Raw genomic sequence first — 17,250 nt, forward strand, 5'->3', positions numbered from 1 at the left:
AAATATTACTAATCGCTTAGCAAATAGAGAATTACAGTAGATAGTAAAAAGTCAGGGCCAATGATGGACCATCCCTTAACCCCTTTTGACTCTAAGTCTTAATTTTTTAAAAGACATTTAAAGCTAATATTTTTTTTGATGCTTGCAACTATGTGCATTTCAAAATATTCTTAGTAAATTCTTAATTGGAAACACATTTTAAAATTGCAGGTTGGTGAGAATTCTAGAAAAATCCAATGAGAGATCTAAACATAAATGTTCTTTCTGTTGAAATTCTAAAAAAAGTCTCCTTTGTGTTTTGTGCTCTCTCGTTATTTTCTTACCCTGAACCATCACAGCAAATATAACAATAAGACTTTATGTGGAGCCCTGAGGACAAAGGCTTCCTTGCAGAAAGAAAAAAAAAAACATTAACAAAATGAGCCTTATGTTTAAAAATCAAATGTTTATATATTGTACACTGCTTCCTTGAATTCTAAAAATAACCATCCCATCAATTTCTCATTTAACACACTATGTCACTAAGGACATGAGCATGTGTTAGTGCCTTTCAAATGGCGAGTGTGGTTTTTCTGTATAGAAAAACTACTTCCTATTGACCTAAGAAGAGCTTGATAGAACATGGGAGGAGTCTGAGCCTTTGTTTTGGTACTTATTATTTGGCAAACTGAGATAGAAACACAATAAAGACAGCTGACTACCCAAACTTCGCTAGACTGGCAGAGCTGGAGTCAGAATCTGAGATGGCACTCAGTGATGTGTAAAATCTAAACATACGTTCTTCTCGCCCTTTCCAAGAGAATCTCAGGAGCAATACTCACATCTAAGAAAGGTATCAAAGCAGAGCATTCACCTAAGGAAATACTCCTTTTAGAGGTCCCTGTGTGTGGTAGCTCTAGACAAATTTTCTCATTCTCTACATGAAACTTTGGGGTGGGGGGAAATCCAGAAATTAACTTTAAAATTGAATGATACAAGGTAACAAAATTCAGCAATAACTAAGTGAAAAAAGAGGCCATGAATTTGAAAGAGAGAGAGCATGGAAGGGTAGACAGAAGGGTTTGGAGAGAGGAAAGGCAAAGGGAAATATTGTAATTAAATTTTGAAAAGGACAATTTCACAAGGATCAGCTGCTATACAATTCCAGTCACTTCTTTGAAGACTAACTCAAAACAAAAACAAAAAACCCAACAGGTTTTTCAAAAATAATTCCAGTTTTTTTGGATCTCATAGGTTAACAATATCTCCATAAATTCTGTGTCTTATATTTAGATTTCAATTAGGTTAATTTTCAAAATTTCACTTCAGTTTGCTGTTATAAGTAATACTCCTGTTAATGTACTGGGTAGCATTGAGTAGGTCTTTGTTCTAGGAGCCATTCAAAACCTCACATTCCATGTTCTCTGCCCTCTGACCTATGCAAAATTGTAGGGAATTTTCTTAACATTCAGGATGTTTTGTAGCCTTGTACACAATGTGAAGTACAATCAGGGTTGCAATAAAAAGTTTCCTTTAAAGAATGAAGTTTGAGTGTGAATTCGACCACTATTCTTGAATGAGTTCAAGGTCACTCATGTAAATCAGAGACACTGGAAGTTTTGATGTTGTTTTCTATCTTTGGGGTTTCTATTTGCTCTTTATTGCAAGCTCTTCTGTCTAACTAGATTACATTTAGTGCAACACTATCCTGATACGGGTCAGCAAACCTTCCTGCTCTGAGGCGAAGATCACAATTCTGTTTGCATTCGACTTTTGCTATCATGTCACAAACCACCTGCCCAGAATAGTGTCTCATCTTACATTTTCATAGCATCGTAACAGAGTTAAAGATGTATAGATTGCTTTGCAACATGTTTGCATTTCAAATACATATCCACTTAGTCCTATTAGTACACTGTTCAGAAGTATAATAATTAAAAAAATATATTCTAGATGCACCAAGAGCACCTATACGGTGTAGGAATAAAACATGCAGTCATCTGGTCCCGCAAAGAGCCTGCACTGTCTGTGTGCTGGTTGAAGCTACACTGAATGTGATTGTATCATTATCACATGTGTGTAAGCAAGCATTCTGGCTAAATTCTACTGTGAAGAATTTTAAAATCTGGAAACCTAAGACTATATACAATGTTTGCTGAAGATGTGCAGAGTGTGCTCAGCACCGCATAGTGTCATGCACTCAGAGGACAGGAGTCTGGAAAAGAATACTGTGGGAACTGCACCAAAAAATAAGCAATTGACCCTTTCCCTCCCTAGTGAAGGTCTGGCGCAGTTCAAAACCATTGTGTTCCTTTCCCACCTATGGGAACATGTGTTTAGATAGAAATCTCATTATGGCTAATGTTGTAGGTCGTTAGCTAAAACTGACTGAGTCAATGTCAGATCCTGGCAAAGGTTTCTAAGCCTAATATGAAAAGGCATGCATTACATTTCAAAAAATTTTCCTGTGTCAGTGCCCCTCTTACAGCTTGAGACCAGCTGTTAGTTTTGGATGTAGCTAAAGTCATAACAATGATTTCTGAGCTCATGGATTTTTTCATCACCCATTCATCTTTAAAGGTATTTGTCACACTTGACTTTAGCAATAAGAAGATGCTCTGAAACCCAGTAAATCTTAGAAGTCAATGACAAGGTACCTTCCACAGTACAAAAGCTAAGACAAACAAGCCCCCCCCCCCCAAACCTCCATTTAAAGGCTGATTCTGTAATTTCATTTCCTTTTGCCTGTGGCAGATAGGAATCTTCGCAGGACATGGAGATATATGGTCCTGGAAATGTCCATTTTTAGTAATGGAAAGGAAAGCAACTGTAACCCACTGTACCTAACATACATTCCAGGAGTCCTAGAAAAAAAAAAGGGGGCACAACTTAGGGACATGTGGAGAACTTTTACAAAGTCTTACTGTTTTATACTTCTCCAGTATGACTGTGGTAACTCTTCTTTCTATAATTTTAGAAATATTGGTAGATAGAAAAGCACATAAAATTGGGTATAAAAGAGCAAACTCAAAATATTTTCTTTGATTTTTGTCACCGTCATTTGTATATTTGCCTGTCTATATAGGCATATATAATGCTTGTATATTTGTAGCCTAGCAATACACAAGTGATTGAAGCATACTTTCAGGCTAATGAAAACACTAGCTTCCTTACTCTCAATGTTGAATTTTGTGCCTGCACCAACTGAAAAGCACTCCCCCAGGAAGAACTCTGGAAAACATTCTGGAGTCATAAGAAACAGCTTCCACGAGTTCTCAAGAGGGGTGTGCATTTCATTTTGAGTGTTTATCATCTGAGGGCCTAAATACAGACAGTGTAACATTTGTGACTTCTCTTTTGGTTGCTAATAGGCACTTTCTCGGAAGAGGAGTTGTTACCCAAAAGACTATGACATTCAGCCCCATAGGCCTTTGTGAATGGGTCTGTCAGGGCCATAGTGGTCTATTGTATCAACCCAACAGAAGGCCAGCAATGCTACTGTGTGCAAAAGAGCTTAGGGAGTTTTGTACCCAGAATAAAGTCATAGAAAAGCAGTTATCTGAATAAAGCAACTTAATGTTGCCTTCTAGGTTGGTTATTTTGTAAGTTAACCACAACTCAAGTGTCACCCCCTCAAGCAATAAAAATCATGTGTCTGCATTTCTGTACCTATAGTTCATTCTTTCTAAACCCCAAATGTGCAATTAAAACATATCCAATTGCTTATGTCCTTTTCAAAAAATTATATCATTAACAGTTAAAATTTTGATATGTTTCTTTGCTAAGAGCCTTTCAACACCCCCCTTCGAACAAGCTATGGAAATATAAATGTAGAACAATCATTGCATATCTAACATATTGTTAAAAGGCTCTTATACCCTGTGGTGCAGTGTTTTCTATAATAATATACACTATATTAACAATTGAGTATTTATGGTGTTGATAACGTCAGCTCCCAAAATGACAGTTGTTCTCCAAGACGGAGGGAGCAGGGAATTCTTTACATAAGAGCTAATGATTACTATCTAGTACAATGCTAAAAAGGAGAGGTATCATTGAGTGGAAATGCAATTCATGCACAAAACCCAAAGCAATAAGTTCTCAGTATCTGACACTGATATCAGTTGTAGGCAACGACACAGTCATTTCAATGGAGCAAACATTGCCTGTAGGGAAAAAGAACCTAACACTAAGTTACAGAAAAATACCCTATGGCATGAGATCGTAAAATGGTCTGACAGCTTCAGAAGCTGTACTCTTCCCTTGACATGAATCTATAATTTTAACTAAACAATAGTGAAGAAATGACAGCTCAATATACTCAGCCTGAGATCAAGTTTGTCATGGCAACATTGGCAGGTTGGACCCTGATTCTTCAAAGATTACATTGCCTTCGTTAACAAAATTCATACTTTTTTTTTATTACAGAATAGAGATTATAAATAATGTAAAGTGTGCATGCAGTCAACTGCATAATATACAAGCAATATCTATGTTTTGAATAATCATCTTTGGCAGGCCAGAATCCAGCTGGACATGCAGTATGTACATATCAAAATCCATATTGTGTTCATCATATTGAAAGCAAGTGAAAATATATATATATATATATATGTATATACTATATATACACACATATGTATATAGATGTATATACCATTTTAAATATATTGACAAATATATATGTATATATATATTTATATATTAAAAGTTGATTTCATCTTTGTCAGATTCAGGTGACTCGGGCCTTGAGACACTAAAAATATCCTGACATGGTATTTGGGGAGGTACTTGGAGTGGCATTTGGGGTTTTGGAGAGGAGGTCTGGGGTAGACTTTTCTCGGAGAGTAGTTTTAAAATTTCTGCCACCTGCTTTTCCAGGGCAGTCATTCTGCAGTTCAGCAGCTGGATGTCCTCTTTGAGTTCGTGTTTTACTTCCTGCAGGGTGGTTTGTAAGGCCTGCTCAGGGATGGGGTAAAAAGGATGCTTGGCATCAGCCTGGATAGGACTGTGTTCTAGAGGACTTCGGGCCTCACCAGCTTTATCCAAACGAAGGTCACTTTTTGTAATCCCACTGTCACAAGAGTCTGTTTTCCTTAATGGGTTCTTGGTCACACTGTTCTCTGAATCACTGCCTTTGGGGTCCTCTGACAGCAGCCCCATTGACTCAGCTTTGGTGACATTATTCCAGTCTTCCTTTTTCTCCTCGTGCGTCCCCATGTTGTTCTTCAATCTCAGCCACCCTTTCCCATTTCCGTTCTTCATTCTGATGGGGCTGTTGACTTTGAGACATTTTTGTTCAGCACCACCACCGTTGGGCTTCAGTTCCATGGCGTCACGGTTGTTCTGCTTAAGGGACTCACTGGTTTTCACGTAGGCCAGAGACGTCTGGATCGGGGTAATCTGGGACACGGTGACCACACTGGTACCTGTGATAGAGGCTCCATTCTGCAAAGGGCGGCTCTCCACCTGAAGCTGGTTCCTCTCAGGGTCACTCTGCACTGAGCCCTGGTTCCTCAGTTCCTTCTGCTGCTTGAACTTCTGGAAGAGCTTCCGAACTGGGTGGTCCACAGGGATGCTGAGAGTCACCTCATTCTTCTGCCGTAGCCGCTCTTCCTCCTCTTTCTTCACATCACTGATTTTACGGAAGATGATCTGGAGAATGGGGGAGACGATTAAACCATGGTTACAGGAGCAGATGACTTTGTATTTGAGTAATACTATGCTGAGTGTGCTCTGCTTTATGCAGAAAACATCTGCACACACCACACACAGAAAACATCTATACACACCACACACAGAAAACATCTGCACACACCACACACAGAAAACATCTATACACACCACACACAGAAAACATCTGCACACACCACACACAGAAAACATCTATACACACCACACATAGAAAACATCTATACACACCACACACAGAAAACAACTATACACACCACACACAGAAAACATCAGCACACACCACACACAGAAAACATCTATAAACACCACACATAGAAAACATCTATACACACCACACACAGAAAACATCTGCACACACCACACATAGAAAACATCTATACACACCACACACAGAAAACATCTGCACACACCACACACAGAAAACACCTATACACACCACACACAGAAAACATCTGCACACACCACACACAGAAAACACCTATACACACCACACACAGAAAACATCTGCACACACCACACACACAGAAAACGTACACACTACACACACTTTTCCTAAGGGAGAAGTTATTCAGATACCATATGACAATCCAATATACCCAAAATTTAACACAGGGACACTGACTGCTCTCTTATATACCACAAGGCAGAAGTGGTTGACACAACACTGTAAAAGAACTTCACGGCCCCATTTAAAAGGATATGCACAAATATATACTAGTACATGTGTGTTTGTTTATATACAAATAATATTCCTTAAACTTCCCTGGAATACATCCTCATTTTGGTATGGTTTCTTCCTTTCTGATTATGTTTCAAAGCCATTTTTAATATTATCCTCTGTTTATGGATAAGAGCAGGAATTCCAGGCTTTGTGAGCACTGAAAAGGTACCAAGTTCTCCAGGAAGATGATCAGGGTGCACAGAAGGGCGTGGAGAGCGAGTTCATTTACTTATGTGCCCACAAACACAGAACAAGAATCTGTGAAATACATACATCCTTAAAGTGTAAGTATACCACCTCAGAAACACTTGAACTTCCACCTCTAAAATATTCAAACATAAGAATATTTTTTGCACATGTGACACTTTCGATGGAGATGGAATTACAAATCTTAAAACTCTTATTTTACAAATGAAATTCAATGTATAGTATGTGTGATATTAGGTGGGTATCTCTCAGTAAATAAGTATACTACTAAAATATCCTGAAAATGTTGAGAAGAAATTGTGGTGACACCATGAAAGGTAATAAAAATTATTGGTTATATGAGATATTACCAAGTATATTTTCAGTTAGAAGTTAACTTAGTGAGTTTTTTCCCTCAGATTCCTGAAAAACAAAGTAACTGCAGATGAAATCTGTGAGGAAAATTAAGAAGAATTTTACCATATGAAGCACTTTCAGAATCAAACAATTTTACAACCCAAACAAAATTACTTCTCTCTTTCATCAGCCCATGTTGTTGTCTACAGTAACAACACATGTGAAACATGTAGTCCCAACCCATAATAGGCCCTCAAAATATGTTGGTTCTCTCTCCTTGAACTCAAAAGACCTCCAACTTGTAAAAAATTTTATCACCTTTTAAAGGTTCATCACATCCTAGGAGTAACATATAGTCACAGATTATGCAACAGAAAGAAATATTAATGGTGACTGATGCCAGCAGAGAAGTCAAAGGCAAGCAGGAATCATCCTTCTATGCCACACTACATTTTCTAGATTGAGGTAGGCACACTAAAGCCAACCTACCAAGTGGTAGTAACTTGTAACTTAAAATAAATAAATATTATAAATTCAATAATTACATAGAAAGACTATCATATGTTCTTCTCTCTGGTGGCACATGAAATTGGGTCTTTTTTTTTTTTTTTTTTTTTTTTTTACAGATGTAACACTAATCACAAAGTCTGACATCAAAGCTACAGAAGTTTAATTAGAAGTCTTCCTGAGGTTTGATGCACTTCTTATCCTTCGTACAGAAACAGAGCATGAACTAAGCCTTCAGGGCATTAACACCCTTTGGGATCAGACAGACACCAACATGGAAGACTCAGATATTATTTGTGTTGGTCCCATGAGCTGACAGAAGGAGCCTGGCATAAATGACTCTCCACATCCCAATCTAACTCACCCCAAGCCACTCTTTTAAATAGGCAATTACTTAGCCCAGAGCAGATAAAGCCTTGATGTGATCCTTGACATTAGGGGAAAGGAAATTCATTTCAAATCCCAGCAGAGAAGAGCAAGTACTTGACACACAGGAGCAGACACAACACAGGACAACTGCACAAAGTGTGGGTCATACTAAACAAGCACACATTATTGGACATGTTGAGAAGTATCTGGATTCACATGAAATTTTACTTTGACACAGAGTCTGGTATTTTTGTGACTCCACTTGGTGGCCCTCTATTGTGCAATAGATCAGACTACTGCCATCCATATAATATCTCCACGTATCTCACAGCTTATAAAATCCACATGGAAATGCTTGGTATCTCTGGTGATTGAGAATTATGGGCATCTAAACTCAGGAACAATTTTTTTTTAAGATTTTTCACTATAATAGTTAACGATGCACACAATTACAAGTTCAGGATGTTGAGTGATTTAGGATTGCAATATACCTATGAAAAACATCAGTAAAAAAGGAAGGCTTTTCTAGTTTTCTCTAAACCAAAAGCTGCTCACAGTCACCCCCTGAAACAAATAGACAAAGGTATTCAGATTGCTAATATTAAGGACAAAAAAAGCTCCAAATACCAAAATACCTAGCACAAAGGGAGGCCTGGCAGAAGGCCAGACCGACGTGTGCATCCAGAGACAAATGAAGCAGAACTGGATTAACATATGTTGCCACCAAGAAAGTAACAGGAGTTTGGAAAGAAGAAGAACTGGAGTTTGGGGTGTCTGGTGGCAGAATTCTGCACTGCAAACCACTACTGGTCCTTTATCTCCCTGCTGCAGAGGGTGAGGTAATGAGGCAGTAGATACACCTAGCTTCCCATGTTTGGGGAAAATTGAACATCAAGACTGGTGCTGACTTCTCATCTGGATTTGATGGAGTGACAGGACCTACATCCCCTCTCAAGGCAGCAATGTATGTTGGAAAAAGAAAAGAAAAGAAAAGGGAAGGGAAGGGAAGGGAAGGGAAGGGAAGGGAAGGGAAGAAAAGAAAAGAAAAGAAAAGAAAAGAAAAGAAAAGAAAAGAAAAGAAAAGAAAAGAAAAGAAAAGAAAAGAAAAGAAAAGAAAAGAACAGCATGTTTCCCGTGGAGACTGAAGGTTAAAAACCCTTTGTTCCTCATCTCTTCTTTCCATTGTAGGCTAGATGAGCACTGATGAGGATCCACATGGGCTCAGGACTTGTGACTTCAGCCTTTCAGAAGCCAGATACTGAGAAAGCAGTGCTTGCGGTAGGAAGGGATACTGCCCTCTGTGGATGTTCAGATACTTAAATAAGCCACACACAGGGGAAATGAACAACCAAACAAAGCCAGTACCCTGAGTAGTGACCACAAGCCTTCCAGACCTCAAACACAAGCCTGAGGTACTGAATGAAGTTGGTTACTTCAGTAACCATCTTTGTCCCATACCAGCTCAGTCTTGAGCCCAGTGAAAGCAGACTGGAAAAAGAGGGTTGTAAGAGTCCATACCCAAAGCATACATTTTAAACTAAAACCTAGATATTAGCAAGGCCCTCGCATTTGATCAATTGCCTAACATATCTATGTATTTCAAGCCAGGACATGATTTTTTAAAGTGTTTGATTTGATGGAGTTTACTGAATTATAAGTAATTTACTATGGAACAAAAATCAATTTAAGGCAAAGATTATTAAAAAATGTTTACCTATAACAACATAGTCCCTCACACACTTGCATCTTCCCATTTAACTATCATCCATACTGTGTGAGACAGGTCTTATTAGTCTCATGAACAGAAGAGCAAAGAGAATTTAAATTGTCTTAGGCCACACAGCTAGCAAATGGCTAGGATTCAAAGCTAAGGACTTGAACTTCATATAATCCTAACCATTATATAATCCTAACCTGCTATCACTCAGGACAATTGAGTGCTGTCCCCTGGATCATGAGGGACCATTGGATAATTGAGTGGGTGTGGGATGAAAAGATACAGGCATTTCCACACCCAAAAAGCACCCTTCACAGAAGAGTGAGATGGAAACTCTGTGCATGCTGGATCAATAGCAGCTTAATGGCTGGAGAGATCTCTATGACAGACTTTTATAACTCCTCAGTGAGAGGACTTGCAGACTCTCGTGACTCTTACTGGCAAAGGCAAAGCCAATAAGCTTGCTACACTCTACGCTCCATCAAAATATATGCCTCCTTTGTACCCTTGAGTTACCTTCAAGGCTGCCTTGTGTTTTCTCTTCCTTATACATATATCAAATGCATTACCTTTATGTAAAGCAGGGGAAGGCAAGATCAAAGAATGTGATTTTCCCTGGACTCTGACACTGTCTTTTATCCCTCTCACATCTAGATTCATTTGTTTAGGAGAATGGAATTTTTGTCTGTTTTGTTAACTAATATATCTCTGTAACAAGGCCTGCTATAGTCAATATCCTTTAAAAATACATTCATTTATTTAAAGTCATGTATATAGGAGAACCCATGTATGAGTATGCACATGTGTGAGTGCAGGTGCCTGCGGAATCCAGAATAGGGTGTCAGAAGCCATAGAGCTAGTTATAAGCAACTGTGAGACGTCTCACATGGATGCTGGAAACCAAACTCAGATCCTCTGCAAGAACTGTAAGTGCTCTTAAATACTGAACTATCTCTCTAGCCTCTCAAAAACTAAATTTTATCTGAACAACCTCACATACTTTGGAAATAGGGTTGTATTAAAAATAATGAGTCCTTTCTTGTTATTATTTTCCATACTCTTAACAGTCAATGATACTGATTTGGAAATTTTTATTTTTATTTGTTTCGAGAATTTTATATGTGAGTACTGTATTTCTATCATTTCTACACTACTCCAACTCCTCTTGTGTCCACTCCTGCCTCTCTCAAATTTATCACCTCTCCTTCTTTATTATTCACACACACACACACACACACACACACACACATACATATACACACACATACACACACATCCTGCTGAGTCCTTTTATAGTGTTGCTCACTAGTGTATATGTGTTTAGTGGACCACTTGGAATTGATACCTATCAAGGAGCTTGTTCCAGGGGAATACTGAAACTCCCTGTCACGGCAGTTATTAATTACCTATTGTTCTTCTTCCTGAAGTGCAGCCTTGGGAGACTTCAGAGAAGTGTAGCTCTAATGCCTCATCAAAGAAGCTTGTTTTTGTAACATACAGAAATCAATGCAACAAAACGTAGAGAACAACTGACCTTGGGGTGCTCAACCCCATTTGATACATCAACAACACAAACCCTGTCCCAAGGTTCAGAGAACAGCACAGAAAAGAAAAAGTGTTAGAGCCAGGGGACCAAGATGTCCACAGTGAGATAGGGTCTTCAGACACAATAGGATAGCTGTACCTATAAAGTCTGGGTATTTTATTATTGATAACTATATCTACTACTATTTCCTCACTTGAAGTTACTGCTGTATTATCCTTAACATCTGGCCCACAGTTGGTAGTTAACAAAGGCATGCTATGCAGAGTCAGTTCAAAACTGATACACAAATGCATTTTTGGAGGTTCTTTATTCAGAACGGTTATAGGGATATCTATCATGAACTTAATTTCTAACTTATGATAATACTCTATTTTCTTCATGAAAGGTAAGAGAATATAAACAGAAATTTAAAGCTGTCCATAAAAAGAAAAAAATGAATTTATGTTTATGAGGTCTAATAGCTCATGTACTGGGCTCTACCATAAGTTGATTCATGTGTTAATGCAAAGAATAATTTGTTGTATTGTTTTGTCTTATGCAAAAATTAATGCATTATCTGAGAAATAAGAAAATAAAATATCAGCAATGCCTGACTAGGTAACCTATTGCATTTTTAAAACACTGCATATTACAAACCCTCCCTCTAAGTTCTTGTAGTTTTGAAGATAACTTTATGAGCTTACATTTCTATGTTAATTATTCTATACAACCATTGCAGCATTCTTTAATTAACGCTATTGATTGCTTCCTTTAATGGAAATATTTATCTTGACATTTTTATCAAGTAATGAAATGTTTCAAGTAACTAACACAATAGAAAGACTGATAGATTTTATTTAGGAAAACCTTTCATATGTAATGTGTATTGTTTGGATAAAGGAATTCTGACTGCTACATTTTGGCCACAAAGAAAACCTGAAAACAATAAAGATTCCTTATGATGCTTTTGAATCTTTCAATGGGTATGTATTTACAGGAAGGAAATAGTATCATAATAATTTGATATAAACTGTATAGATTAATTTTACAGTATTGCATTGAAATAATACTGTTTACTCCAGAAAACCAGCATTATGATGACCCACAAAAAGATCATTATTTTTGAGATAACAAAGAAAAATGTAACTCTATGAATCCTAATATAGTATTAAAATGAATCAGTTTTTAATTTCCCCTCAGTATTAATAACCTTGTACTTGATGTACTCTAGGGCCATCTTTTGTCCACAGTAAATCAAATTGCTACTGAATACCATAAAAATCAAAGCTAAAATTATAAACAGAAACTCAGGCATCAAGCTACACTTGCCTCTTGCTGCACATTATCAGCAGCATGCATTGTAGCCTGCGCTGTATCAGCAAAGAGGTTTATTTCCTTTAAGCTTTCTGCCCTGAGCTTCATTGTGTTCTGAAGAACCTGCTGGAAGGTTTAATTTATTTAAATGATAAAAGCTTCTTAAACATAACAGGGAACATGGCCAACTGAGCTTTCCATTTCAAAAGTAGGACATTTGATCATAAAAGTGATATCAAAATTGAATAATTTGAATGTGTACTGAACTTTGAAATCCAATAGAAGCAGGGGAGAGGAATCATTTGTTTAATGACATGGGTTTAGCATTATGTGATTTGTAGAGAGATAGAGGTGTTTTTTTTGTTTTTTTTTTTTTTCTCAAATGGGCCATCAATTTCCAGATCCGTGAGTTCTGACTGGGAATTTAGAGCTCTCTGCAATTAAACAGTGAAGAGCTATGGTTCTGCTGACTCTCCTGGGATCCAGCTGCTTTGACTCTGGTTCATACCATTTTCCATACACTTAGTCATTCATTCTAATTCTAGCTCTTCCAAACCATTTCAACCTGAGCAAATACAAAGAAATATTTATTAAACACTATCCTGAGCAGATTAGAGGCTGTGAGGTCTTAATAAATCACATGATGCTGTCCTTGTAGTTGCCTGTTCTATACGTTTAGATGTGTTGATGGTAATGATGACAGACCATGACCTTTGTAGATAAGGCAGCTTGACTTTACCCTCCAAGCTGCACAAGAGCAAGATGGTACTATGATGTAGATGACCCTTTATGTTTCCAAATGAAATTTGAGGAATTCATAAATTAATTAATTAAAGTATAAAGTAAAAGGAAGGAAGGAAAGTTAGTAGAGAAGAAAAGGAAGGAAGGGAATAGAGGAAGGGAGGAAGTGAAATGCTTTCATTTTGGTAATGTGTGGATACTTCCCATTGTGAATGAGAAAGGAGTTGGTAGGAAGAAAATGTCTTCTCTCTTTCTCTGCCCCTTCTCCCCTTTCACTCTCTCATTCTCTCCCAATCTCCCTTCTTTCTCTTCCTCCTTCTTTTTTATCCCCCGCCACACACACACACACACACACACACACACACACACACACACACACACATATACACACACACACACACACACACTATGAAAGCAACTAGAAATCAGAGTAAAGTGTTAAGTCACATTTGGAACTTGTTCTTTGCATAAAATGTTCTAATAAAATGTTGTGCACAACAGCTTTTCAATCTTTTTAGTCTATGCTATGCTATTCTATGTTCTTTTCCATACCTGCCTAGAATCAACAGACATGACAAAGTGGATGGGAAGAGCTCATGAAGCTTCAACCCTACACAAAGAACTACATGCAGCCGAGGAGAGCTGGGAGCAGAAGAGGTGGTCTTCCCCAGAGAAGAGCACACCAATTGTTGTCCAGTGCCAAATGGTCAGCCCTGAAAATACACATACAAGTAACATTGTACAGACTGACAGGCTATATATGATATATATATATATATATATATATATATATATATATATATATAGAGAGAGAGAGAGAGAGAGAGAGAGAGAGAGAGAGAGAGAGAGAGAGAAGGGAAAAGAAGATAGCTAACTCTTTTCTATGACCATCACTTCCTTTTTTCTAACCTGTGTTAAACACAGCCAACCTCAAGCCACACAAACTACTGCCATTGCATTTCAGTCTCTTCCAATAAAGCCACAGTGTGTGAGGCCATCACTGAGAACAGTGTCACCAAGTGATCTGTCACTGGATTGGCTCCTTCTTTCCAAGTCTCACGTACTAATTTCTTTTTAAAACTTTAATTTTTGAGAATTTTCTCTACATGGAGTGTGTTCACATCGTTTTTACTCTCTTTCCCCTGCTCCAGCTGCCTTTGTCCCCATGACTCCATCTCAAATGTATGCCCTCTTCTTTATTAATGTTATACACATGTAGATCTGTGTGTGTATGCACACACAAACTGCTGAGTTCACTTAGCATCATGATTGTTGTATGTTTAAGGCTGACCACTTTAATTGCTGTATCATTTCTAGTCTTACATGTATTGTTGTGAAGTTTCTTTTCCAAGATATATTTTATTTTTAACCATGAGTATATGTGTGCCCTGAAGAGGTTGTCTTAGCCCCTGGAGCTGGTGTTGACATCAGGTGTAAGGCACCTAATATAAGTACTGGGGACTTATGCTGAGTGCCAAGTCCTCTTTGCAAGAGTAGTTTGTGCTCTTAACCACTGAGCCATCTTTCCAACCCTGATGACTTGTATTTTAGTTTAGAATGAATGGTGAGAGAGTCCACTACTGGTATCAGTTTTAGCTAGTTCCTAAGAGATTGCTCTGAAGAACATTCAAAAGAGTAACATCATTTTATTTTTAAGAATTTAGCATAAAAATTTTAGCATACTCAAGTTCAATTTTTTTTTGTTAAAGTCCATTGAAGGAAAACATCATCATTGTGTTTTTCCAAGAAAGGAAGATTACAACTCCCAGTACTTGCCCAGTTCCATAAATGAATTATTTGATCACATTGTACTGGAGATAATCATTCCAGCCACAATAGATAACAATTGAATATTTTTATTTCTGAGAACACTAAACACCAATATTTAGGAAATTGTACTTGGTAATTTCAGGGATTATTGCTGCATTAATCATCACATGAATCCATGTTAAAGAAGGGGAAACTGATGCTGAGGAAGATTTTAAAATCCTCCCCAGTTTCACACAGTTAGTAACAAGGTAGGTTTCTGAGCCAGGCTAATGGAACATAGAAGTTAGGCTACTGAAACTCGAGACTTCGTCAGTTAAATGTTTATATTGGCTTGGAGGGAAGGCACTTAAAAAATGAAGGAATTCGGGACTTGAGAGATGGTTCAGTGGCTAAGTGTGCTTCCTACTCTTCCAAAAGATCCAAGTTCAATCAGTTCCTAGCATCCACACCAGGCAACTCACAGCCACCTGTAACTCCAGGAAATCTGATGGCTTCTTCTGGCCTTTTCAGGTACCTACATATAAGTGGCATATTCTCTCTCTCTCTCTCTCTCTCTCTCTCTCTCTCTCTCTCTCTCTCTCTCTCTCTCTCTCTCCTAAATAAAAATGAATATTAAAGAAAAAAACAGTGAGTGAAACTGAATAACTTCTATGACCACATTCACTAGAAGTCATATTCATGTGAATGTAGACTCTTGGGTACAGGTGTAGACAATATTATTTGGCATTGGTTGCTGTGATGCACTTGACAAAGGAGTTCAGCTTGTCACTCCACTTTTGTCTTGCAACTCTGCACTTTTTTTTGCAATTATTTCCATTCATAGTTCCCATTTAACATATGAGGCTAAGGGGAATGATATGAGTTGCCTATACTCAACCTGTTAGTAAATAGTCAAGAGGAAACCCATTTCCCAAAGTAACACCAGTGTTTGTCCTGCTCTTCTATGATAACATGTGTGTGTGTGTGTTTGTGTGTCTGAAGGGTGTGTGTGTGTGTGTGTGTGTGTGTGTGTGTGTGTGTTAGATATGTATGTGTGTGTGTGATGTGTGTATTGTGGTATGTGTATGTGGTATGTGTGGTGTATGTGTGTGGTGTGTATGGTGTATGTGGTGTATATGTGTGTGTGATGTGCCTGTATGTGGCAGGTGTGTGGTATGCATTGTATATGGTGTGTGTGTGTGTGTGTGTGTGTGTGTGTGTGTGTGTGTGTAAAATGTATGAGGTGTGTGTTGAGTATGTATATATGTGTCTAAAATTCTATTTTGAGCCAGGCATAGCTGCACACTCCTTTAATCCCAGCACTCAGGAGGTGAAGCAAACAGATCTCTGTGAGTTCAAGGTCAGACTGATCTACAAAGTGAGTTCTAGGACAGCTAGAGCTAGGTAGTTAGTCCTTGTCTAAGACAAACAAACAAAAAACCAACTTGTTTTGTAGTTTATAGTACACTTTGAATATATTACCCTACAGGGACTATTTGATATTATACAGTTGTCAGTGGGAACAGACCTAATATATGGCTTTAACTTTTGTCTTGGAAGAAAAAATCCACCTCAGGTGTGCAGTTACTGAGGTGGAACATTTACAGAAATTTTACATGGATTTTTTTCATAGTAAAAGAAATTTTCTTTAGCTTCTGCTTAAGAATATTACTCTGGGACATTTATTTAAATTTTAGTTGTTTCTACATTTGCTTTAACATAGAAGAATAGCATGGTTTTCCTTTAGTATCATATAGATTCAGACTTAAAGGAAAAGACTTAGAAATGTTCATGTAGTCTGGAAGACATCACTCCATTAATATACAATTTTCATATTTTACAGGTAGAATCAAAATTATATTTTAATAGGTGACTAGGCATTTTGGTGTTTTTCTTAGTTTTGTGGAGTTAGAGATCTGAAACTTAAAGGATTATCCAAAGTGATTGCCCCTGAGAGCCATGCATCTATCCCTGGTGGTTCGGCTTAGGACTCACTGTCCCCTGTCTCCATGTCCATCATCTACTTTCTATTAGAGTATGTAAATCTGTGGATTTTTAAGTTCTTTTGTCAAGTGAGGTTTTACCAAATAAAGGTCTCTTTGAGAGTTAGGGATCAAGAGAATATTAGCTCACTCCATTCAGCTACAAAATACATGAAGTCAGAAAGTTTATAGAGAAAAGAGGTTCACTCAGCCCACAGCTCCAGGGGTTGAAGAGAATGATGCACAGGTCAGGGTAAGGGCCTCACAGCAGACAGCATCACAGTGGTGAGCTCCATGTGAAAGGGAGGTTCAGGGAAGGTGCTAGGCTCACAGTCCCACATGGCTTGTTTCAATCTCTTCTGGCTGTGGTGACCCCATCACTTCATTATTACCCAGTGGCCTTAGCTCC

At 37.9% G+C, this 17,250-nt stretch overlaps 1 protein-coding gene across 1 annotated transcript in view; it reads right to left on the bottom strand.

The window, feature by feature from the left end:
- Positions 1–1,049: 1,049 nt before the first annotated feature.
- The window catches only part of Kcnh5 (potassium voltage-gated channel subfamily H member 5), a 303,831-nt gene continuing 287,630 nt past the window's right edge, over positions 1,050–17,250 (bottom strand). The window contains exon 11 of the mRNA XM_036205975.1: positions 1,050–5,634. Coding sequence (XP_036061868.1) covers positions 4,684–5,634 — 951 coding nt within the window. The 3' untranslated portion in view covers positions 1,050–4,683. The remainder of the gene's footprint in view (positions 5,635–17,250) is intronic.

Source organism: Onychomys torridus, chromosome 14 (genome assembly GCF_903995425.1).
Source record: "Onychomys torridus chromosome 14, mOncTor1.1, whole genome shotgun sequence".
Classification (NCBI taxonomy): domain Eukaryota; kingdom Metazoa; phylum Chordata; class Mammalia; order Rodentia; family Cricetidae; genus Onychomys; species Onychomys torridus.